General features: G+C 33.7%; 1 protein-coding gene across 1 annotated transcript; it reads left to right on the top strand.

Annotated features, from left to right (window-relative positions):
* Positions 1–781: 781 nt before the first annotated feature.
* Positions 782–17,675, top strand: LOC127710308 (DNA-directed RNA polymerase III subunit RPC8-like). The gene is made up of 8 exons (XM_052216109.1): positions 782–904; positions 6,099–6,240; positions 7,287–7,383; positions 8,213–8,299; positions 9,684–9,747; positions 10,365–10,451; positions 11,722–11,839; positions 17,544–17,675. The coding sequence occupies exons 2-8, from the start codon at positions 6,130–6,132 to the stop codon at positions 17,592–17,594; spliced, it is 615 nt and encodes a 204-aa protein (XP_052072069.1). The 5' UTR covers positions 782–904; positions 6,099–6,129; the 3' UTR covers positions 17,595–17,675.
* Positions 17,676–27,586: the final 9,911 nt, after the last annotated feature.

Below are 27,586 nucleotides of genomic sequence, written 5' to 3'. Positions count from 1 at the left end.
ACAATGACCTATTTGTCATGGGGGTAGGACAGGTGCTTGCCAACATTTGGGTCTTTGAAGATAGATGGTGATATCTTTTTTACCAAGTATCACTTGAAAAAGAAAACTGAATGCAAGTATTTTTGTGACTCCTACAGATTACCGTAAAGACATCTATCATTGAAATAAATAACAATCTACTCTATAAATGTGTATATATCAATCTTTACTGGGACTGATTTAATTATATATTGATCTGAGATCTTATCTATGCAATATAATAGACATGTTATTTTATAGTATGATAACCGTTTTGTAAAATAATAAAAGTAGATATTTTTAATCATAATTAAGGGCTTAAACTTCATAATCTTGCAAAAATAACATGCCAGACAGTCGTTTTATAGAACTTATTTCATTTAAAAATTCAATCGTAGTTTCCTTAGAAATTTCTGACTTTTTTATTCAAAAAAGTTAACTGTCTAGGCAGATTTTTTCTTTGAAAATAATTTTATTTTAGAGAACTTTCAAATAATATGATTCAATATTCTCTTTTTTATTACACAGTTTTAATTTTCAAATTTTATGTTGCACAAAATTTACTACTAAAAAGGCTGGTATCTTCCGCATTTCTTTAAAAATTAATGCATGCAATATTGTTTCACTTGCTAGCCTGTCAAAATTTAATGACTGCTTACATCGGTAATGCACAATGACGTAACTCGATAGTAACACGTATGCAGTCAGTATGCCACCGGACTTCGGCGTACACCTATGACAGAAACAAGTATTACCAAAGTAAAAACGAAAGTACAAAGTAAAACTAAACAATGTGGAGATCAACGTCGAGATGACGCTTATGATGTCCTATGAAGACAGTTGATGTCAAACATGCATTAAATTTTAAAAGTTATTTGATCTAAAGGTATAATTAATATAAATAATCATTAGATTTTACTTAGACTTTTAGCCATGTAAGAAAATCAAAACCGTTGTCGCCAAAACAAAATAAAATCTTTAGTAGCTAGGTCCCCTCTTCAACAAATATTAGACTTTTTGAAGTATAAACCCCCAGGAGCTTGTTTAATGGGTCAGACGAGGTTTTACTTTCAGTGGCGGTCGCTATCCTAGGTGTTTTATATAGGATAGCGACCGCTGTTGACAGTAAAACCTCGTCTGACCCACTAAACAAGCCCTTGTCAGTGAAGTCAAACATCAATCTGTCGCAACATTTCTTTAATTTGTGTATACTACTGGTACCAGTTACCGTCAGAAATTCACAGTTTTTCTCAAATATTATTGTAACAGTAATGCAATTTGGACCTATTAATTTATAACAGGTTACCCAAAGTTAGTTTTAGCACCATGGATTAGGACTTCAAATCCTTTTGTAACTAATGTAAACAGGGTATTGGAGTGGCAGTTTTTGGGTGACATTTTACGAGTATAAGAACCAATTAACGTCACTTCTGAATCTATAGCTACTAAATTATAGAAATATTCGCTTAATCTGAACATAAGTTTCAAATTTTGATATTTTGTGGTGAAAGAAGAGAAGGTTGAATTTCAAATGAACTTAACATGTAGTTCTTCCATCGCCAATTCCAAAGCTTTTCTTCCCTTTGCTAAATCTGAACTGATCATGAATTTATTTTACTTGAAATCAACAAGTTACACTGTCATGACTGTATTCAATTAATAGAAGCAAAGAAGTTAGTTTTCAAATTTATAATCTTTTTTAGCTCACCTGGCCCAAAGTGCCAAGTGAGCTTTTCTCATCACTTGGCGTCCTTCGTCTGTCGTTGTCCGTCGTACGTCATCATCGATAACTTCTAGAGAACCACTGAATGGAATGAAACCAAACATGGCATTAATGTTCCTTATGAGGTGCTGACCAAGTGTTGTTACATTGTAGCCGATCCATCATCCAAGATGGCTGCCAGCTGGGGACTTCGTTTAACATAGGACCCTATGGACAATACATACAAATGTCTTCTTTTAGAGAACCACTGAATGGAGTAAAATAAAACATGGTTAATGAATGTTCCTTATGAGGTGCTGACCAAGTGTTGTAACTTTGTAGCCGATCCATCATCCAAGATGGCCGCCAGCGCAGGACTTTGTTTAACATAGGACCCTCTGGACAATACATACAAATGTCTTCTTTTAGAGAACCACTGAATGGAATGAAACCAAACATGGCATGAATGTTCCTTATAAGGTGCTGACCAAGTGATGTTACTTTGTAGCAAACCATCATCCATGATGGCCACCAGAGAGTGACTTTGTTTAACATAGGACCCTATTGGAAATACATACAAATGTCTTCTTTTAGCATGTTTAGAGAACCACTGAATGGAATGAATCCAAACATGGCATGAATGTTCATAATGAGGTGCTGGCCAAGTGTTATTACTTTGTAGTCGATCAATCAACCAAGATGGCTGCCAACAGGGGACTTAGTTTAACAAAAGACCCTAAGGGAAATATATACAAATGTCTTCTTCTAGAAAACTGCTTAATGGAATGAAACCAAACATGGTATAAATGTATCTTTTGAGGTGCTGACCAAGTGTTGTTACTTTATAGCTGATTTGTCGTCCAAGATGGCTGCCAGAAGGGGGAGTAAGTTTAACATAGGACCCTATGGGAAATACATACAAATGTTTTCTTCTAGAGAACCACTGAATAGAATGAAACCAAACATGGCATGAATGTTCTTATGAGGTGCTGACCAAGTGTTGTTACTTTGTAGCCAAACCATCATCCAAGATGGCCGCCAGCAGGGGACTTAGTTTAACATAAGACCCTATGGGAAATACATACAAATGCTTCTTCTAGAGGAGCACTGAATGGAATGAAACTAAACATGGCATAAATGTTCCTTATGAGGTTCTGATGAAGACCTTAATATATGTATCTTTATAGATTGAGATCTACTGTAAACTGCAAAAATATCAAGAAAAGAAGATCTACACATAAGTCAACATGAGTAATATTGTCAATTGACATCTTGTTGGAGTTATTGTCCTTATAAACAGTCAGGGGACTTATTGAAATCAGTGATTTTTAAATCACTTATTTAAGTAGCAAATTCGAAGTTTTGTCACAAATTGTGATTTTGTAGTTTTACCAAAATTTTAAACCACAAAGTTTTAGATAATATCTTTTCATTAGTAAAATTGAAAAAAATGAACTTTTTGCTTCTTTTAAGTAGCAAGGTTTATGTCTGTGATGAAATCATTTAGCTGCAAATTCTATTTTAATTGAAAAAATGCTATAATAATGGTTTTACATAATGAACTGATACTTTCTTAACAGATTTTTCCCAGCAGTGGGAGTATTTTTCCTGTAAAATTCAAGGTTTCATCTTACAGATTATGTAATAAAATTCTACTGTTCACGATCAAAATTTCACTGTTCGGGGTGTTAAAATTAGTGGGGGTTATTAAAATAATGATACTTAAAGAAGTGATTTTTTGGAAGGAAATTGAGGTATGATACTTAAACAAGTAATTTTTATGTCATTATCCTAGATTCAGTACAAGGTCATCACCTGACATGACCCCGTCATCCTATAAACACAGATGTTGGTTCTGATAATTTTAGCAACATAATAAGTCCCTGGATCATTGGTATTCTATATTTAAAGCTTCAATAAAATTAAATCACTTAGTCCGCCAGTGATTAATTTGTACTACTTAGATAGGTGATTATTAAAGAAAGACAACTCTTACTTCCAACCTTTATGGACATAATGTTACTTGAATCAGTGATTTAGAAAATCACTCATTTAAGTAAGTCCCCTGACTGTATAAAGTCATTTTCTACAATTTCAATGAATTTATTGGTAATTTCTGTAAACTTTACAAAAGTCTTCTGCTTTTGATTAAATTACGGGGCCAATATTAAACCAAATTTGGCTTCAATCATTATAAGGGTATCTGTTATGATTTTAATCTATTTTTACATGATTTCCAAAACCAAAGTAGAATCAGGTGAGTGACACAGGCTCTAGTTTAATTCTTATCAACCTTTGATATTACTTTGTCTGAATATGGTAAGTTCTCCAAAATCGAGGACATCATAAAGTGATTGTGTCATGCTCCGCAAGCGTATCTTCCCACGACGTGTTAAAAAAAGTGAAAGATTTTTTTGTCTTAATCTGATCAAACAAGATAAATTTTGTAAAAATTAGATTAAAGTTATTGTGTGAGGGTAATAGCAGTATGATACATTTACAAAACGTTTCTGTTATTACATAAAATGGCAGATGACTGTAACTGGTCCTTGACCAGTATCGAAATATATAGCTTGTGAGTCCTCTTTTCAGGATAATGTTACTGGACTGACAGCATTTTTCATTGTTTTTGCTGGCCTGGTCCGCATGATCTGTAGGTTGAATAATTAATGAAGACAGAAAATATTATTTGCACACAGACGCACCCCTAAAAAAGTAACAAAAATGCAATATATAGGTAAAGTTACAATCATTTTTTGGTTAAAATATGGAAGATTAACTCTCAGGATCACCCCTTCTAACATCAAATCCTGGGTTCACACCTGGGTTCCACAAATACACCTTATTGCTATTTGTCAGCCAGTACTGGACATCACAATGGTCCCTGTAAAGTTTTGACACCACAAAGGAAAAGTGATTGTTGTATGATGTAAAAATTTCAAATGTCGCAAATTCTCAGGTCAGTATTCTCAAAGAGCGTTCCCATGTGTCCTAGAGGAGAGATTCAGGATCAATGGAGCCTAGATAGTTATGTATTGTATCAAATCTGGGTATCATTCCAAAATCTAATTAAAATTAGTTCTCCGCACTTGCCTCTAATTTTTATACGACCGCAAAAAAATTTTGCGGTCGTATATAATATTGGTATGAAGTTGGCGTCATCGTCTTCCGGCGTCGTCATCCGAAGACACATTGGTTTTCGCACTCTAACTTTAGTTTAAGTGAATGGATCTCTATGAAATTTTACCATAAGGTTCAATACCACAAAAGGAAGGTTGGGATTGATTTTGGGGGTTATGGTACCAACAGTTTAGGAATTAGGGGCCAAAAAGGGGCCAAAAATAAGCATTTTTGTAACTTCCAGACATAACTTGTGTGTTAGTGTATGGATCACTCTGACATTGTACCACAAGGTTCCATATCACAAAGGGAATGCTGGGATTGATTTTTGGGGTAATTGCCTCAACATTTTAGGAATTAGGGGCAAAAAAAGGGGCAAAAAACAAGCATTTTTCTAGTTTCATGACAATAACTTGTGTGTAAGTGTATGGATCTTTCTGAAATTGTACTTCAAGGTTCCATATCACAAAGGGAAAGCTGGAATTGAGTTTGGGGGTAATAGCCCAAAACATTTACGAATAAGGGGCCAAAAAGGGGCCAAAAATAAGCATTTTTCTAGTTTCAAGACAATAACTTGTGTTCAAGTGTATGGATCTCTCTGAAATTGTACTGCAAGGTACCATACTACAAAGGGAATGCTGGGATTGATTTTGGGAGTAATTGCCTAAAAATTTTGGGAATTAGGGGCCAAAAAGGGGCAAAAAACAAGCATTTTTCTAGTTTCAGGACAGTAACTTGTGTGTAAGTGTATGGGTCTTTATGAAATTGTACTACAAGGTTCCATATCACAAAGGGAAAGCTGGGTTTGAGTTTGGGGGTAATTGCCCGAAATGTTTAGGAATTTAGGGCCAAAAAGGGGCCTAAAAACTTATTCATTGTTCATTCTGTGTCAGAAACCTATGCTGTGTCAAATATTTAATCACAATCCAAATTCAGTGCTGTATCAAGCTTGAATGTTGTGTCCATACTTGCCCCAACTGTTCAGGGTTCAAACTCTGCGGTCGTATCAAGCTGCGCCCAGCGGAGCATTTTATTATTCGGTTGTTGATATGTTGCGTGTGGGAGATCTAACTACAGCTGCTTGAGGGTCATGTCTAGGGTCAACTAAAGTAAAAACTCTGTATACATTCCCACATGTGACATATAAACAACTGAACGAAAATAAGGAGCAAGTGTGGAGAACTAATTTTAATTAGATTGTGTATCATTCTTATCATTGAAATATAGTTATATAAATCAGTCACCTTTTATATTTTAGACAAAAGATGTAACCAAGAAAAATCCTGATAATGTTTGTGTTGGTAGAAATGAAAGATACTGTGAGGATCCCACCATGGCTATTCAATATTAAATTCAATGATGCAGTAATAGAAGCTTTGAACAAAAAATTTGCCAATAAGGTAATTGAACTCAACAGTGTGCAGGGTTTATATACAGACTAGCAATGTTTAGAAAATCATCAGCAGTTCGTTGATCATTTATTTCCATACATACACTCTGCCTTTAACATGTTTAACTATAGGCTAATTGTAAGCTATGCAAGGCATTAAGATGACATAGGGTAAAAATGAATTCCAAAGAGAAAACCAATAAACAATAGATAAAAACAATAATTGAAAAACAAGAATGACAGACAGAGAACAATCGATGTTTGTCTTTTCTCCCATTTGATAGTTCTTCTTGTATTTTACCTGGTTCTACATTGGCTAGAGTTATAGGGGGAGGGTTGAGATCTCACAAAACATGTTTAATCCCCCGGTATTTTTGCGCCTGTCCCAAGTCAGGAACCTCTGGCCTTTGTTAGTCTTGTATGTTTTTTTTAATTTTGGTTCAATTATATGTTTCGGAGTTTAGTGTGACTACATTTTCTCTGAACCAGTATATATTTTTGTCTAGGGGCCAGCTAAAACCCGCCTCCAGGTTTGGGATTTTCTTACTTTGTTGAAGACCCTTTGGTGGCCTTCGGCTGTTTTCTGCTCTTTGGTCGGGTTGTTGTCTCTTTGACTCATTCCCCATATCCATTCTCAATTTTATGTTATGATTAATTGACCTTGAATATTTTACTATCAAACTAATATACAGGCAACACATATTTCTTAATTTTAATGTTTTTAAAAACACCAAGGCAGTGAGACTTTCAGGATATCAAGGGCTTAGCTACACATCAGTATATTACCATCAGAATCAAATTTAGTTATATGCAGTCATTTAAAATATTCTTTTTTAATGTGTTAGACTTTCAACATCAAACATTTCTAAAACAATGAAATTGAAGAAAAATTAGACTGAACATGGAATATTAAAAGAAATTACATTTTTCACATTAGGTCAGACTCAGTACACGCTCTTGTTTCCTTAAAAAATTAAACTAATGACCATAAAATTAAATCTCTTCAAATAAATACAAAAGATATTGTTTATGAATTTATCTTTTTATACGTTGAAGGTAGTACATAATGTTGGACTGTGCATTGCATTGTGGGATATCACCAAGATAGAGGACAGTTTTATTTTCCCAGGTGATGGAGCTTCACATTCAATAGGTAAAGCATTGAATCATTACTAAAGAAATTATTATTCATTGACCAATAATCACATTGTGGTTGTAGCTTTGTCATACCAGGGAATATTAAATGCAGAGATTTTGTCATTATTTGGTGCAGTTGGTCATGACTTATTGTCTCAGTTTTCACAAAAGAGTAAATAAAATACTAATAAGATGTTTATATCAATAAATCAGGTCAAACTTTCGACAATGATGTTGCAATTGTAGAAATTAATTGCAAGTAAAGCAAAATATCTTAATTTGTCATGGTAAATAGTTTTGCAAATGACATGGTTAAGCTAAGTGTCCAGAATTTTTCCGTGGCTTTTATCAAATTAGTCCTGTTTTAGATCAAAATTTATGAAATTATACTTGATTCACTTGCTTCGACTCAGAATACAATGTTTTCTCTGGGTAACAATCTGCTCTATCACTCTCTCAGCTATGTGTTATTTATATAATATATATATCTGTTATGTATTGTAAACATCCTTTGTTTATTTTCTAGATTTACAAATTGTTCGTGGGATAAGACTTTTAAAGTTTGACTATAAACTTGTGTCTCATCCCTTTCTTTTGCCTTTTGCATATTTAAGCAAATAAAATTTGTTCAAACTAAATTCCACTTTAGCTCATGAAAAACCTTTGTAAAACTGTCCTGATAAAGCCTTCAAGGATGAATATGATGACACCAATCAACCAATCAAAGTGATAGTTTGCATCCTTAGTTGTGTTGTAGTTAATATTGTAAATCAATGTAAACAGTAACATAAAGAGGTATATAAAAAATTAAAAATAAACATATTGAATTCTTTGCTTCCAAACAGTCCATTTCAGATATATAGTGTACAGACCATTTGTTGACGAAGTATTGACTGGTAAAACTAAAAGTTGTAGTAAAGAAGGAGTGTATGGTAAGCTTCTATTAATAGACATATGTTATGTTTTTCTATTTCAAATTTTCACATTTGTTAAAGTTTTAGGGCTTGAAAATTTACATGACTAATAGTTTACAAGTTTGGAGATTTCTTGGGGTTAATTAAAGAGTCAATTACCAATCCACAATTTTGTGATGCCTACCGTAATCACTTGATATTACTTAAGTATCAATTTTTTTTAACAAGACTGATGTCACATGTGGAGGAGGATCTGCTTACCATTCCAGAGAATCTGACATCAACCCTAGGTTTTGTTGGGGTTTGTGTTGCTTGGTCTTTTGTATTTATGCCCCCTCTGTCACAGGAGGGGGCATTAAGTGTTACCCTTGTCTGTTCGTACGTACTTACATCCCAAAATTAGTTTCCATTCTCTAACTTTTGTTTGCCTCAACCAAATGATATGAAACTTATACACAATGCTTATTACCACACTATTCAGATCAAGTTTGCGTGGCGTCACTTTTACAATTCTCGAGTTATGCCCCTTTATAATGTTATATTCAAGCGGGGCATCATGACACATTCTCCAATTATTTATGTATTGTTTTATGAAGATTCTTGATTTAAAGTTTATATTCATATTTATAAGTCAAAATTATTAGTTTATATTTGTTTACCTGTTTTACAAGTGAATGAAGAAATATTGCAAAATTTTTATGTCATGAGAATTAAGAGGGAGGGTATGGTATACTATGTGATGCATTTTCATGATATCCATTTATTATCAACTTCCTGTTAACAGAATACTTTAATATAGCAGGGGCAGCAATAGCTCACAGTTCACCTTGTTTTTATGATTTTTAATGTTGATTGCATATCCTTGAGAGTCACAGCTAAATCTAATCAAAACTTTTCAAGATTAATTTAGAGATTGAAATGTTGTATATGTATAGAATTGTGTCTAAATATCACAGTTGGTGGATGTTCCATCACCAAAGGAATTACCAGTTTATCTTTTAATTAACTTCTGTTTTCAGTATAATACAAGTTCAAGATAAACAATTCTAAATAAATTTAAGATTTATTACAAGTTAGGCCAAAAAAAATAATACATGTGTTTCCGCTAACGTGCTGAAAACAAGTAGGGTAGGTAGGTAGGCAATATTATTTTATTTTACAAGCATTTTTTAGCTGGTTACTACTAGGGAATCTGTCTGACTTTAACAGTGCTTGTTCCAAAATGGCATAAAAAGTGTTAGGGTAGGCACTAAAAATTAGGGTAGGTAGGGTTAGCGGAAACACATGTATTATTTTTTTTGGCCTTGCATGCATTTAATACTTATATGGTCACATGATATTACGAGATTTGATAACTTCTTATATTTTTCTTCAATATGTGTTGCCTTTTTTTTTCTTTCAGTTTCTATGGGTTTCTTTGATGATATATTAATACCTGCAGATGCCATGCAGCACCCTTCAAGATTGTATCCTAATATAGTTATCAACAAAAGTGTGTTGAAAATTTTTAAATGCATTTTTATTTTCTTGAATAACATCACCTGTGTTTGTTACTGTACACATGGTAAATGTATTTTTATTTGATATAACTTATATTGGACTGTGAAACCATTAAAACAACATCTGTAATCAATACAAAAAAAACAATTTTTAAACATAACAACAAAAAATAAACTTTTACCAAAGCCAACAAATGTGACAGCTTTATTTTGTAATTAACAACTTAATTGTGCAATACCTCTAGCAGATGACTATTTTGATAATTGAAATGATAATTGAAATAATCATTGTGACATTTTGTAAACAGCAATACTGATCTGAGAGCAAATGAAGAATTTAAGAAAATGAAATTTTTTTTTTTGAATTTACACAAAATTAAATAGATGCTTATTCATCGGAAAACCCAAATTTGTGAAAATAAGTGCACACAAAAAAACATTATCTTGATCCATATCTGATAATGAATTCATTTAGTGACCATTGTGTTATTTTTTTGTTCATTTTTTTAATTTAAAGAAACAGAAGTCCTACATGACTAAAATGCCATGATCTATGCATATATTTGAATCTTTAACACATGCAGTGATGATAAAGAACAACTCTGGGCATGGAGCTATGAAGTGGATGAAGAAAAACATGATCTTTTCATGGATATTGGTGAAGAGATCAGGTCAGGATATTATACTGATAAACTTGAGACAGTTACTTTTATTCCTTGTCATTCTTATGCTTGTCCATCTTTCTCTAGTTTAAGTTTTATTGTTTCAAGATGAAAAAAAGAGATGATTTCAATTTTCTTATTGCGAACTTTCCATTTCTGTGTAGAAAAATTCCAGCAGCTCCTGCATATATGTTATTCTAGAGTTTTCATTTCCTATCATTATTCTGTTTATAAGAGTGTTGCTGCTTTCATGGAAGGTACTGAAACAATGGTTCATAATGATAAAGTTGAAGTCAACTTTTCATACCTGTCAACTTGAAATTGAAAATGCATTGTCAGAGGAAGAGAGAATACCAGTATTAGTTCATTATGCAAAAATTTCAGCTGAATTTCAGTATGAAAAGTCCACATTTTGTAACTTATCTAAAAACTATCTTGAAAACTATAATATATAAAAGGAAACTCCTTGGAGTCTTTACTCATAGTTTTCAGTATGAAAAGTCCACATTTTGTAACTTATCTAAAAACTATCTTGAAAACTATAATATATAAAAGGAAACTCCTTGGAGTCTTTACTCATAGTTTTCTATCAGTAAAACATGGGATTTGATATTTTGTTGCTTAGGAAAGTTTGTCAATTTAAGCACCAAAAGTTCTAAATTTTACATTGGTATTGAAAGAAATAAGACCGAATAACTTTGAAATATTAGTACATGTATAGGCAGAATGTTTAATTTTTGATGGAAGGTGATGTGTTATATATCTTTCTCTATACCTGTGACTCTTAGTACTATTTTCTAATGGTCCTTTAGCTTGTCAAGATGTCTTCTTAATGAGCTCATCAACAATAACTTGCTAGTGGTTTTAAATGGGCATCATGAAAATAAAAATAAATGGGAGTCGACAGCCCAGGCTAGTAATATCAGCAGCTGATTTTGAATTTTCTTGAATCAGCAGATTATTCTTACTATCTCCCAGATTTGTTAAATTACTAGATTACTTATATAGCAATATACACTAAAATTAATTGCCAGTAATATGATTGTATTAGCATCACTGCATGAGCACAATTTGTTTAAAACACAACAAATATTTTGTATGCTGTCATCATGTATACAGTGTTTTTACTTTAGTTGTATTTGCATTATGTGACCCCTTAGTAACAATGAATTGTCTCAATTAAAGAGATTAGCTTTTTTTTGATTTTAAGAAACTTTGTAGCAAATTGTCAAGTTAATAATTGCTTCTTAATTGTATACAGTATGATTTTTTTCTAAAGATTCCGTGTTGTTGATGAAACCTTCGTAGATACCACACCTACAGGACCAGATGGTACCAGTGTTGAAACCAGTGATAATCCTGATCCTGAATCAAAGAAATCCCCATACACAATTGTAGTACGTAACTTTTGTATCATATGCATGAACACCAACAAATATTTTTTCCTAAAGTATAATCATAATGATTTGTTTTGCGGAATTAAAGGAGAAGGTTCAAAAAGGCCCTTATATTGCTCCTTTTTCTAGCTAAAATATTTCAAATGAGTTTGGATTTGATGGCTATTATCACAACGAAAAGATAGAAAATATGTCTATTATGGAGAGTTTATGTATTAGCATTTATTTTATGTGACAGGTAACATCAATTCCAAATTTCCATCATATTCAATGAAAACAGACGAATTTCCAGACAGGGAACCTATTATACACATGGGTTGATTAAAAAGATTTTGGAATATTATGTTTGTTATAACAAATGACAGATCTGACTTGAATATTAATTTTGTTGAACCTGGCTTGCACTGTATGTTTCTCAGGGCTAAATTTGGTTGAAATCCAGAAGATTTTGTAAAATTTCACCAAAATCCCAATTTTTTGGCCTTTTTGGTGGTGTTAAATTTTCATCTTGAAAAAATGAAGTTGATATCAGGACCAAGGACCAAAATACCATCCTTGTGAGTAGACTCAAAACACAAAAAAAAAAAGAATTAGAAAAATTAATATTATAGAAATATATGATCAATATTGATTTCAGAACTCACATTTCTTGCTAAAGTTTAACCAAGTTTGGCTGCAGAGCAGAATATATAAAATGTAGGAATATACTTTTAGCCAAATTATTCTCTTAGGGTATTTTTTTTCTAAGTTATAAAACTCATGACTTAGACATGATTTCCTGAAGTTGTTAGCATCATAGGTGAAATTTTTTTATTATGTTTATTGTTCAAAGGCATCATAATTCAGACCTAAATCTGGGGGCCTCGGTGGCCGAGTGGTTTATGTAGTTACTACTGTAATCACTAGCCAGTCAACACTGAGGTTGTGAGTTCAAACCCTGCTTGTCTGGGTGCACTTGACTCTAATCTTAATTGACTAGGATTGTCAGTTTTCCCATCGAAGGTCGGTGGTTTTCTCCGGGCACTCTGGCTTCCTCCACCATTAAAAACTGGCCGCCACGAAAATAGCCCAAAAGCGGTGCTTAAAAGTGTCGTTAAAACACCAAAAATCAAAATAAATAAAATGCTTCGCTGGGCGCAGCTTGATACGACCGCAGAGGTCGAACCCTGAACAGTTGGGGCAAGTATGGACACAACATTCAAGCTTGATACAGCTCTGAATTTGGATTGTGATTAAATATTTGACACAGCATAGGTTTCTGACACAGAAAGAATGTGGTCTAAGAACTTCAATTTTTTTAATTTACCTATTATGGTCCAATGTCCAAAATCAAAATACATGGTTAGATTCAGCATATCAAAGAACCCCATATATTCAATTTTTGTTGAAATCAAACAAAGTTTAATTTTGGACCCCAACTTGGACAAACTTGAAAACTGGTCCCATAATCAAAAATCTAAACACATGTTTAGATTCAGCATATCAAAGTACCCCAAGAATTCAATTTTTGTTAAAATCAAACTAATTTTAATTTTGGACCCTTTGGACCTTAATGTAGACCAATTTAAAAAACGGGACCCAAAATTAAAAATCTAAAAACACGGTTAGATTTGGCATATCAAAGAACCCCAATAATTCAATTTTTGATGAAATCAAACAAAGTTTAATTTTGGACCCTTTTGACCTCAATATGAACCACTTTGATAGCAGGCCTACAAAATAAAAAATCTAAATACATGGTAAGATTCAGCATATCAAAGAACCCCATATATTCAATTTTTGTTGAAATCAAACAAAGTTTAATTTTGGACCCCAATTTGGACCAACTTGAAAACTGGGCCAAACATCTAAAATCTAAATACATGTTTAGATTCAGCATATCAAAGAACCCCACATATTCAATTTTTGTTGAAATCAAACAAAGTTTAATTTTGGACCCCAACTTGGACCAACTTGAAAACTGGGCCCATAATCAAAAATCTAAACACATGTTTAGATTCAGCATATCAAAGAACCCCAAGAATTCAATTTTTGTTAAAATCAAACTAAGTTTAATTTTGGACCCTTTGGACCTTAATGTAGACCAATTTGAAAACGGAACCAAAAATTAAGAATCTAAAAACACGGTTAGATTTGGCATATCAAAGAACCCCAATAATTCAATTTTTGATGAAATCAAACAAAGTTTAATTTTGGACCCTTTTGACCTCAATATGAACCAATTTGATAGCAGGACTACAAAATAAAAAATCTAAATACATGGTAAGATTCAGCATATCAAAGAACCCCATATATTCAATTTTTGTTGAAATCAAACAAAGTTTAATTTTGGACCCCAATTTGGACCAACTTGAAAACTGGACCAAAAATCTAAAATCTAAATACATGTTTAGATTCAGCATATCAAAGAACCCCATATATTCAATTTTTGTTGAAATCAAACAAAGTTTAATTTTGGACCCCAACTTGGACCAACTTGAAAACTGGTCCCATAATCAAAAATCTAAACACATGTTTTAGATTCAGCATATCAAAGAACCCCAAAAATTCAATTTTTGTTAAAATCAAACTAAGTTTAATTTTGGACCCTTTGGACCTTAATGTAGACCAATTTAAAAAACGGGACCCAGAATTAAAAATCTAAATACACGGTTAGATTTGGCATATCAAAGAACCCCAATAATTCAATTTTTGATGAAATCAAACAAAGTTTAATTTTGGACCCTTTTGACCTCAATATGAACCAATTTGATAGCGGGCCCACAAATAAAAAATCTAAATACATGGTAAGATTCAGCATATCAAAGAACCCCATATATTCAATTTTTGTTGAAATCAAACAAAGTTTAATTTTGGACCCCAATTTGGACCAACTTGAAAACTGGGCCAAACATCTAAAATCTAAATACATGTTTAGATTCAGCATATCAAAGAACCCCATATATTCAATTTTTGTTGAAATCAAACAAAGTTTAATTTTGGACCCCAACTTGGACCAACTTGAAAACTGGGCCCATAATCAAAAATCTAATCACATGTTTAGATTCAGCATATCAAAGAACCCCAAGAATTCAATTTTTGTTAAAATCAAACTAAGTTTAATTTTGGACCCTTTGGACCTTAATGTAGACCAATTTAAAAACGGGACCCAAAATTAAAAATCTAAATACACGGTTAGATTTGGCATATCAAAGAACCCCAATAATTCAATTTTTGATGAAATCAAACAAAGTTTAATTTTGGACCCTTTTGACCTCAATATGAACCAATTTGATAGCGGGTCCACAAATAAAAAATCTAAATACATGGTTAGATTCAGCATATCAAAGAACCCCAAGAATTCAATTTTTGATGAAATCAAACAAAGTTTAATTTTGGACCCTTTTGACCTCAATGTGGACAAAGTTGATAACGGGGCCCAAAAATCAAAAATCTAAATACATGGTTAGATTCAGCATATCAAAGAACCCCATATATTCAATTTTTGTTGAAATCAAACAAAGTTTAATTTTGGACCCCGATTTGGACCAACTTGAAAACTGGGCCCATAATCAAAAATCGAAATACATTTTAGATTCAGCATATCAAAGTACCCTAAAAATTCAATTTTTGTTAAAATCAAACTAAGTTTAATTTTGGACCCTTTTGACCTTAATGTAGACCAATTTGAAAACGGAACCAAAAATTAAGAATCTAAATACACGGTTAGATTCGGCATATCAAAGAACCCCAATAATTCAATTTTTGATGAAATCAAACAAAGTTAAATTTTGGACCCTTTGGACCTCAATGTGGACCAATTTAAAAACGGGGCCCAAAATCCAAAAACTTAATACACGGTTAGATTCAGCATATTAAAGAACCCCAAGAATTCAAGAATAAAACCCCATTGAAATTGATCAAGAAATAAGCAATTTATACGAAGTATCTTCTTTTGCACAATACTGTGCAATTGAATATTTCTTGCTATTGTGCAATACTGTACAATTGACAATTTCTTGCTATTGCGCAATATTGTGCTATTGGATATTTCTTGCTATTGCGCAATACTGTGCAATTGAAGATTTCTTGCTATTGCGCAATACTGTGCAATTGAAGATTTCTTGCAATTGTGCAATACTGTGCAATTGAAAATTTCTTGCTATTGCACAATACTTATTATATAATAATTTACACATCCTGTTTGGTGTGTATCTCCTACCATATCATTATTATTTGCTTTTAAATATTAATCAGAAATAACCAACTTAAAATGGAAAATTTTAAAAGAAAAAAAAAAGGAAAAAAAGAAAAAAAAAAGAAAAAAAAAATTCCCCCCCCCAAATTTTTTGAACCCCCTTATGATTCATCACCCCCAAACTCAATCCCAGCCTTCCCTTTGTGGTATGGTACCTTGCAGTACAATTTCAGAGAGATCCATACACTTGAACACAAGTTATTGTCTGGAAACTAGAAAAATGCTTATTTTTGGCCCCTTTTTGGCCCCCAATTCCTAAACGTTTCGGGCAATTACCCCCAAACTCAATTCCAGCTTTCCCTTTGTGATATGGAACCTTGTAGTACAATTTCAGAAATATCCAAACACTTACACACAAGTTATTGTCATGAAACTAGAAAAATGCTTGTTTTTTGCCCCTTTTTTGGCCCCTAATTCCTAAAATTTTGAGGCAATTACCCCCAAAATCAATTACAGCCTTCCCTTTGTGATATGGAACCTTGTGGTACAATGTCAGAGAGATCCATACACTTACACACAAGTTATTGTCTGGAAGTTACAAAAATGCTTATTTTTGGCCCCTTTTTGGCCCCTAATTCCTTAACTGTTGGTACCATAACCCCCAAAATCAATCCCCACCTTCCTTTCGTGGTATTGAACCTTATGGTAAAATTTCATGGAGATCCATTCACTTAAACTAAAGTTAGAGTGCGAAAACCAATGTGTCTTCGGACGACGCCGGACGACGCCAGACGACGGCGACGACGACGACGACGACGACGACGACGCCAACGTCATACCAATATACGACCAAAAAATTTTCAATTTTTGCGGTCGTATAAAAATCAGACCTAAATCTTGAGACATGCATCTTCGCTAGCCAAGGGTTACGATCCACTTCCCTCCTCTCCACCCTTGGCGGATTGAGATAGAATTTCGGAGACACAAGGTAATGATTTTCATTGGTTGCAGTTGAAACTCACTGCATCCAATCAAAAAGCGCCTATAACATGATCACAAGTAAATGTAGAAAGTGTATGTAAACAATTGCCACATGCTTATTGTGCAACAAGTCTTTACAATCCTAAACATAAGACTATATTTAGTGACAATTTTAATGTTTTTAATCAACTAATAGAAGTTCCTGTGTATGTTACTTGCACAAATGCATTAATGTGAACTTATATTTTCGTTTCCTGCTGTGCCAAGTGTGTAGAATCTAGACGCTACCGTGTTTTTACCTCCAAATTGAAGAGTTCGAGTGCTACCATTGGTCAAGAATAATGTATTAGGAATGGGCGTGACTTTAATCTACCGATAGATGGCGCAACATTGTTATCACAAATGTTGGCTTAATCTGCCAAGGGTGGAGAGGAGGGAAGTGAATCGTAACCCTTGGCTAGCGAAGATGTGAGACATATAGAGTTAAGTCCAATTTGTCTGAAAAGGTGTGTTTTCTTGACAGTTAATTTACATTTTTGTTTTCAGGGATCAATATCAGAACCTGGCCTTGGACTTCTATCATGGTGGAACAGCTGACAGTAAATTTAGTTGCCTTCTCATCAGACATCATTTAATGTGAAGAAATTATTTAATCTTCAATAAAAAAATTCATCAAAATACTAGGCTTGTAATTCAAACTATTTGATTGAAATAGAAACTACATGTTACTGTAAATTCAGAAATTATTGCAATGTTTTTATTATTGCGAAAAATGCGACAGGTTTTAATCGCAATAATTTAAACTCGCATTATTAATTTTTATACCACCGCAAAAAATTTTTGTGGTCGTATATTGGTATGACGTTGGTGTCGTCATCATCGTCCGAAGACACATTGGTTTTCGCACTCTAACTTTAGTTTAAGCGAATGGATCTCTATGAAATTTTACCATAAGGTTCAATACCTGAAAAGGAAGGTGCGGATTGATTTTCAAAAGGAAGGTGCGGATTGATTTTGGGGGTTATGGTACCAACAGTTAAGGAATAAGGGGCCAAAAAGGGGCCAAAAATAAGCATTTTTGTAACTTCCAGACATAACTTGTGTGTTAGTGTATGGATCTCTCTGACATTGTACCACAAGGTTCCATATCACAAAGGGAATGCTGGGATTGATTTTTGGGGGTAATTGCCTCAAAATTTTAGGAATTAGGGGCCAAAAAGGGGCAAAAAACTAGCATTTTTCTAGTTTCATGACAATAACTTGTGTGTAAGTGTATGGATCTTTATGAAATTGTACTACAAGGTTCCATATCACAACGGGAAAGCTGGAATTGAGTTTTGGGGTAATTGCCCATAACGTTTAGGAATTGGGGGGCAAAAAGGGCCAAAAATAAGCATTTTTCTAGTTTCCAGACAATAACTTGTGTTCAAGTGAATGGATCTCTCTGAAATTATACTGCAAGGTACCATACCACAAAATGAAGGCTGGGATTGATTTTAGGGGTAATTGCCTCAAAATTTTAGGAATTAGGGGCAAAAAAGGGGCAAAAAACAAGCATTTTTCTAGTTGCAGGACAATAACTTGTGTGTAAGTGTATGGATCTTTATGAAATTGTACAACAAGGTTCCATATCACAAAGGGAAAGCTGGGTTTGAGTTTGGGGTTAATTGCCCTAAACGTTTAGAAATTTGGGGCAAAAAAGGGGCCACAAAACAAGCATTTTTCTAGTTTCCTGACAATAACTTGTGTTAAAGTGTATGGATCTCTCTGAAATTGTACTACAAGATACCATACCACAAAGGGAAGGCTGGGATTGAGTTTGGGGATGATGAATCATAAGGGGGTTCAAAAAATTTTTGGGGGGATTTTTTTTCCGTTTTTTTACTTTTTTTCTTTAAAATTTTCCATTTTAAATTGGTTATTTCTGATTTATATATAAAAGCAAATAATAATGATATAGTTTCAATAGGTAAATTAAAAATTTTAAAGTTCTTAGATCACATTCATTCTGTGTCAGAAACCTATGCTGTGTCAAATATTTAATCACAATCCAAATTCAGTGCTGTATCTAGCTTGAATGTAGTGTCCATACTTGCATTGCAACCATACATCTTCAATACAGCAGTCAACTCCAAGCTAAAAAAGAGAGGTTTTTTTATAGTGGTGTCATTATTAATTTAATGATGACTATTTTGCATCTGAAAGATCTATTTCTGACGAGAAATGTATTGTTTCAAGTATTGGTAATCTAACCTGTCTTAAATGAATAATATAATCATTATATTCCACTAGTTAATTACTCTGTGCAGAATTTCATTGTTTGGAAAAATTGGAATTAGTTACAAAATGGAATTAACACTATTAATTTTGTACGTCCGAAGTCCTTTTCTGGATTAATCTTCATCGGGAATGCTCAAACTCAAACATTTGAAAGCCAACATATAAACAAGTAAAGAGCTTTATGGCTAAAAGGAACCTAAACAAATTACAATTCCTTCCTAAAGTAGAAGCCTCACTAACATAATGTAACCAGGTTAGCTATTAAATCATTACACACTGAAATATAGTGCCCAATAATTCCCATATGCAGACATGTACTGTGAAAAAAAATGGGTTATATCTTTAGAGCAGTTCATTCAAGTATGTATTTTTAATTTTTGTCTTGCCTTGACGGAGTCAAAAAGCGAGACATAGGTATGCTGTTTCCGGTTTCGGCGGCGGCGGTGGTGGTGGCGTCAACAATGTATTAAGTCCAGGTTTATTGACTTTGAAACTTTTCATAGTTTACATGTATTAGTTTGTGATTAGGTCAATTTATGGGGAACCACTAGTGGTAGGTCAATGATATTTGGTATGCAGTTATATAAGCATTGGCATATCTCATTTCCATGGAGATTATTTGGCTCCGTCCCCTTAGTCATGGTCTGTAGACTTTGAAAATTTTGCTAAGTTAACATGTATTAGTTTGTGCTTAGGTCAGTTCAAGGGGAACCATTAGTGGTAGGCAATGTTACTTGGTGTTCAGTTGTATAAGCATTAGCACATCTCATTTCCATGGAGAATATTTGGCCCCGCCCCCTCAGTCATGGTCTATTTACTTTGAAACTTTTGCTTAGTTTACATGTATTAGTTTGTGATTAGATCAGTTTAAGATGAACTGCTAATGTTAAGTCAATGATATTTGGTATGCAAATGTATTGGCATTTGCAAGTATCGTTTCCATGGAGATTATATAGCCCCATCCCTGATCCTGGTTCATTGACTTTGAAACTTTTACATTGTTTACAAGTTAATGTTTGTGTTTAGGTTTGTTAAAAGGGAACAACTTATAATAAGTCAATGGTATTTGGTATGCAGTTGTGTTAGCATTGGCACATCTCATTCCATGGAGATTGTTTAGCCATGTACTTTCAGTCATGGTTCATCGACTTTGAATATTTGCATAACTTACATGTTAAAGTATTGCTATTTTAGTTTCAACATTTGCATTATCAAAATTACAAAAATGCGAGACATATCTCTGTGATAACAGTTTATGTTCATTCGCAGGCTAGTTTGGTAATTTTTATTAGGTAATTAAGAGTACTAATACAATATAAATATGAGACAATTTCAATGATCAACAAACTGATAAGAGTCAAGGTGGAGCTTTAATCGTAATGCCTAAATCTTAAATGCTAATCATCGAACTAATAACCTAAGTAAGTCTTGCATATTTAAGCGTACACTTTATTATTCAACTCAATACGCACACAACTAATTACAAAACAATTGACCTCAATATAATGTCATATGTTTGATATATATATATATATATATATATATGTACAGAAATGATAAATGTTTATCATTTACCGATTACTTTTGATTTACACTACGTAAAATTATTCTGTGAATTATATTTTAAAGATGAATGTTAAAGGATTAACAAGATCTTTTTTTTTTCAAAAGAAAAGACAAAAGATAAAATCTGTCTATATTTTATTTGTATAATCAGTGCAATAAGCATCTTAAGTAATCAATAGTTTAGGTTACAATTATCTGATGTGCTTGAAACAAAAAGTAAAATTATAAAACTCAACCTGAACAAACTGCAATAAAATGTTGTGTTTATCCCCCTATTATATTGCTTTAATGCCATAAATTATAAAAATCTCCATGTCTGTAAAAAGTCATGAAAGATACAAGACATAATTGTGTACGCCAGAGAGGCGAAAGATACCATAGGGACATTCAAATAAAGGCAACAGTAGTATACCGCTGTTCGAAAACTCATAAATTGATAGAGATAAAAACAAATCCGGGTTACAAACTAAAACTGATGGAAACGCATCAAATATCAAACAATGAAGTTGAAAATAAAAGAAAAGGACCAAAAGACAAACAACAATACACAAAACACAACATAGAAAACTAAAGACTGAGCAGCACGAACCCCACCAAAAACCGGGGGTGATCTCGGGTGCTCCGGAAGGGTAAGCAGATCCTGCTCCACATGTGGCACCCGTTGTGTTGTTCATGTAAGTACAAATCCGGTGATAAGTCTATTCGGTAGGTCACATGACGGGATTGTGGTTACGACAATTGGAATATATCCGTCGTCATCTGTGAAATGGATATTCCATAACGGTCAATCAACTCTTGATGGCGTCTGTAAATTTTACGAAGGGATCTTTTCAATTTCACCACTTGGAACTCTTAGTTTAATAGCTTCCATGTAAACAGCAATTTGCTATCAAGAAAATCATGATAGGAAATGCATGCAAGCCCTGTTATATTGACAACTGAGGGATATATACTTCATATGCAGGCGCTGCTGGAATGTTGCTACATAGAAAAGAAAGTTCAAAATTGGGAGGCTGAAATAATCCCTTTTGTCATAGAGTTTTATTTTCCACCGACTTTCATTGTCAATTTCTAGATGTAAGTCAAGATATGAGACAGACTTAACTGTATCTGTTGTATCCTTTACCTCAAGTTTGATGGGATAGTTAAGAAAATCCTTAGTATTTTGAAAAATTCATCCTTTTGTAAGCAGGAAACTTATAAAAATGATCATATAATTGATATTCATGTCAACACCGAAGTGCTGACTATACTGGGCTGGTGATACCCTCGGGGACGAAACGTCCACCAGCAGTGGCATCGACCCAGTGGTGTAAATAGTTATCAAAGGTACCAGGCTTATAATTTAATACGCCAAACGCTCGTTTCGTCTACATAAGACTCATCAATGACGCTCACATCAAAATAGTTATAAAGCCAAACAAGTACAAAGTTGAAGAGCATTGAGGACCAAAAATTCCAAAAAGTTGTGCCAAATACGGATAAGGAAATCTAGCTATGCCTGGGATAAGAAAATCCTTAGTATTTTGAAAAATTCATAGCTTTTGTAAACAGGAAATTTATAAAAATGACCATATAATTGATATTCATGTCAACACCGAAGTGCTGACTCCTGGGCTGGTGATACCCTCGGGGACGAAACGTCCACCAGCAGTGTAATCGACCCAGTAGCATTCAACATAGTCATCAAACTTTGAATTATTTAGTGAGAGAACATCATGAAAGTGAAGTTAAAGGATAATGCTACCATCTTTTTATTCTTCCTAAGAAGCTCCTGTATGAAATCAGCCTCATATGAATAAAGGAACAAGTCAGCAAAAAGAGGAGCACAGTTGATTTCAGAAAATTTATTTTTTTGTTTGAATCAGAGTGATTTTTTTACAAAGTACGATTTATCCCTCCCTAAGACAAAATTTTTGTATCTACGTTGGCAATTCTTTTATATGTAATAAAGCAGGACCAACTCTTTCAATTTGTCTTTTAGTTTGGAATGGGAAATACTTGTGTAAAGGGTAGAAAAGTCAAATGTGTTAATACTATTGTAAGATAAAAGAGTCTTAGATTGTGTGTATTCTAAAAGATCCTTGGAATGTTGTAGTATCCACATATAATTCCAGCCACCTCTAGAATAGGTTGTTTCACAATAACTTTGAAGCCCGGCTTTGATTGCTGATAAAATTAATGTTAATGATTTAGAATTTCGTGGAGCACTTGGAAGACCCAGCAATTTAACGTTGTAAGGACACTTATGTAATTTAGGTATCCAATACAAGACCATACAGTGAAGGAATATCCAGTTCTTCATCTTTCATTGGTGAAAAATTCCTAAGGAACATAGAACATACCTATGATTATCCAGGATTTCCTCCTTGGAAAGTGTCGTGGGGCTATATGTTGAGATTCCAAGTGAATTGTCTACCTTATTCATTTATCAAGCATGCAGCTTATGTAATGTGAGTTACACACAAACACGATCGATGTTGTTTGGGGCTTTATCTGCAGGACCACAACATATTTGTCATGGAGGTAGGACATTATGTTTTACAATATTTGGGTCTTTAAAGGTAAATGTAGCATGTGTTTTCATAGACCAACTCAATTTTTTGATTTGTATCAACGACCTCGCATCCTTAATCCATTCGGAAGGAGTATCTACTTCTTCTTTCTCGCGTTTAACCCATTGTTTGGCATAATTCTTGATTGAATCCATCAGTATTTTGAAGTTGATGGATTGATGCCTTTGGATAACACATTTCGAAGAGAAGTGTTATTGACAATGTTTAGGTCACCAGAAATAACGTGGCCAGTCGGATTATATATGAATGGGGAACTAGCACAGGTTCAATCCCGAGGTTTAGACTTGAAGTCGTCAGTATTGAGATCCTGCAACACGTGACTGAAAATTTTAGTTGCAATTGGTTTGGTATAGGTATAAGAAGTGATAGGTACAGACTGATCTTTTTAAATGATTTTTGAAATAAATGTTTTGAAAAGCAATAAGCAATCTTTGGAGGAGTAAAATAGTTTACCTATGATTGAATTTACAAATGCCCCAAAAACAACCTCTACATGCTAATATAAGGGGAGACAATGATCTTTACCTCAAAGTCTCTCTTTCTACTGGTCCAATGTCCTACAAGGAAACTTTATAGACTTTATTGGAAGAGTCTATTTGATGAATTAATCTGTTTCAGAAAAACGTATATCTAAAACCTCAAACTGTGAACATTATTTAATCAAAATATGAAATTGCAATTTAATAGAAATTGTTATGCATTTAAGTGGTCCACTGTTATTGACTCACATTTATCTACTGAAAAAAATCCTTATCTTTCTAAAGAACTGCAATAAATGCAACTGTCAGCAGCTTTTTTTTCCTTTTTGAAGGAATTTCCCACGTCATACCTAAATGTGATTTGCATTATTTAACATGTTGTTTTCATTATTTTGAAATTATTCAAACTACTCTTCCAATCTTTCCACCATTGATGCATTAAGTTCGGTATTTTTGTGATGACACTTTACTACAGTAACGGTTGCCTATGGACATACAAGTTGAACGTTATACTGTAAACCAACGATTTTTTTCGCGAGCGATTAATTTTCGCGCCTTTTGCGAGTGGAAAAAAACGTGAATCGTTGCGAATATATATCACTTGGGTCTTCTCTCATATAAATACATCAAGAAAATGAGAAAAACCGCGGAAATAAATTGCCGCGAAGTCGGCTTAAAATGGCTAAACGCTAAATAAAGTATCCGCGAACATAAGTTGGTTTATAGTATTTCAGCAAGATTGTCATGTTGGCAATTGATTGAATGCCATCCACAAATAACATTTTAATGACACCATTTTGTTCAACTGATTACAAAAACATTACACCAGATTTAAATACATTTGTAAATAGAAATATATATAATACAGCATATAATCAAATAAGCATACAATATGATATTGCACGTTTTCAGAGGCTTTCAATTAAAGCAACAGAAGTTTATTGATGTTCAAATATCTTAAATCGACCAAGAAGCGACAAATCAAGGTAACAAACAAAAAGAAAGAATCGCACGAACTCCAAAGGGATCGAGACCGGCCGCGACGACAGGATAAACGTCTCCTGCTATACATGCATCACCCGCTATGCGAATACACACTATCGAAATGTCACAATCGGTAAAATTACAAATCAGACGACTATACTGGTATCCGCTAGATTCGAAAACTCACGAACCCTAAATTCCTTAATTTAATTCAAAATTTCTAGTGCAAGTTCATGGTCTGAAAGTCCAGGGAATAAAAGAGACCAAAGATACCAAGGGGACATTTAAAACTCATAAGTCGAAAAACTGGAAACGCCATAGCTAACTTGAAACGAAAAACGTAAAAAACAAATAAGTCCACAAATACACTACTTAATTAGCAGCTAAAGACTGAGCAACACGAACTACCATTAAAAACCGAGGGTGATTTCAGGTACTCCGGCAGGATAAGCAGATCCGGCTCCACATGTGGAACCCGTCGTGTTGCTCATGAAAGTACAAATTCTGTAATGTCACATTCGAGGAAAAGAGGATATGATTGTGGTTACGGCTATTGGAACAAATAAGTTTTCATATTTCAAAACGGTCAAACAACTGATGGCGTCCGTAATATTCCGTACCATTTCAATTTCTTCTGAAAAGACGGCGATTACCATCTTTCCGTTTCTTATGAGGCATGGATTTACAAAATTATTGTATTGAAGGAGATCATGAAATCAAAATGTGAAGGTCCTGAAATATTTGTAATCGAATTACGGAGGTCCTGAACTTTTTCAGGATGTCCTGAAATCGAATTATGGAGGTCTTGGAATATTTTTGACGAAATCCACGCGTGACTAGTACAATTGTAGTAGTTTCTCACTCACCACACACCCATTCTATGTCTCATTGATTTACCTAACCTATCGCCAATTCATTCATCCACTCAATCAATTGCTCTAATTCAAAATCGCCGCCTACCTGATTCTCTCTTCACCGACAGTTTCTCTCTATCGCTTACCCATTAACACTGTCTCTCGCTCATTTACGCACACATTCGACCAACCACTCTCGTACTGGCGTTCTTACTCGCAACCATCCACACACTCTATTATCACTCTATCATTCTTCCTTACTCAATTTATCCCTTGCTCAACTTATTAGAGAATCAAAATTGATGTTGCAAATACACCGGTTCTGCTCCTTCAGGGCTGTGATTGCCACAGTCCAGCAGTGAGGACACCACAGTCTACCATCGTCTGGGAAAGATTGGTACCCGTCCATTCAGTTTCCTTTTCTGAAAGGGTCTATAAATACACATGCTACTTACTTGACTTCGTCCTCTTCATTCCTTGTGGAACTTAGGGCTGCCACATTCGCTTTACACCTTACTCTGTTTTGGGCTGTTCTTTTTGCTTCGCTCCAGGTATATCCTATCTCCTCCAGCTCCTTCAGCCTTGGTCTTCTCCAGCTGTGAAATGTTCTTCCCTGTCTTACACATGCTACATCGATCTTTAAAGACCCAAATAATGATATGCAACTGTCCTACTTCCAGGATAAATATGTTGTTGTCCCCGCATATAAAATCCAAAACAACATTTTTTTTGTGTGTAAATTTCATTATGTAAACTGCTTCTTAAAGAAATTAGGTAAGCTCACGACACTCAACTGGCAGGAAATCCTGAATAATCGTTGGTCTGTTCTTTGGAATTTCAACCAAAGATGAAGACTAGATCTTCATTCCTCTTTCCTCTTGCAACAACATTAAAGCATTTGACTTTTCTACCCTTTACACATGTATTACCCATTCCAAACTTGGAGACAAATTGAAAGAATTGGTCCTGTTTTGTTTCTTAAAAAAGAATGGCCAACGTAGATACAAGAATGAAAAGAAGTTAGCATTATCCTTTAACTCAACTTTCCGCTATAAAGATTATGTCCTATCACTAAATGATTCAAAATTTGATGAATGTTGAACACATCTGTCCCATCGAACTTGAAATAAAGGATACAGTTAAGTTTGTCTTATTTCTTAACTTACATCTAGAAACTGACAATGAGGGTTATCTAGGAACAAAACTTTTCGAAAAAAGAGATGAGTTTCAGCTTCCCAATTGTGAACTTTCCATTTCTATGTAGCAACATTCCAGCAGCACCTACAATATGAAGTATACTTGTGTTTATTTAACAATTATATCGGTGGAACAAATCACATAAATCAATCAACATTATCAATGACAGCTAGAGGTTAACTGACAGGAATTATTGTAGTTGAACGTTTCAAGCGTGTAGTTCTTATAAATACGATATTATTTTGTTTTTCAGAGATCTCTAATTGCTAGAAGAATTTCAGGAATAATACTTTTAACCAGAGACATACAATAAAATTGTATTATATGTCTCTGTTACAACAAACCTGGTGTTTTGGCTAATTGGTCTGGTTTTCAAAGTAAAATGATTAGCCACAAGAATGAACCCCCCTTTTCTATACACTATTTATTTTTTACTAAAAAAAATTTAAACAAAATTAAAACACCAAATAGATAAATAAAACATAGAAAAGGGGGTCCTTTCGAAAAGCGACTGTAGTTTTAGTCGGTGTATCATTGACAAATACAGACATAGTTCCAGACTCTGTATGACATGATATTCAACAAACTTGTCATATATTTCATCTAAATTCTTGCTATAAATGTCAAGAAGTATCAAGTCTGAAATATCTACT

The sequence above is a fragment of the Mytilus californianus genome, unplaced genomic scaffold (genome assembly GCF_021869535.1).
Source record: "Mytilus californianus isolate M0D057914Y unplaced genomic scaffold, xbMytCali1.0.p SCAF_7, whole genome shotgun sequence".
Classification (NCBI taxonomy): domain Eukaryota; kingdom Metazoa; phylum Mollusca; class Bivalvia; order Mytilida; family Mytilidae; genus Mytilus; species Mytilus californianus.
This window is presented reverse-complemented; position numbering and strand designations above follow the sequence as displayed.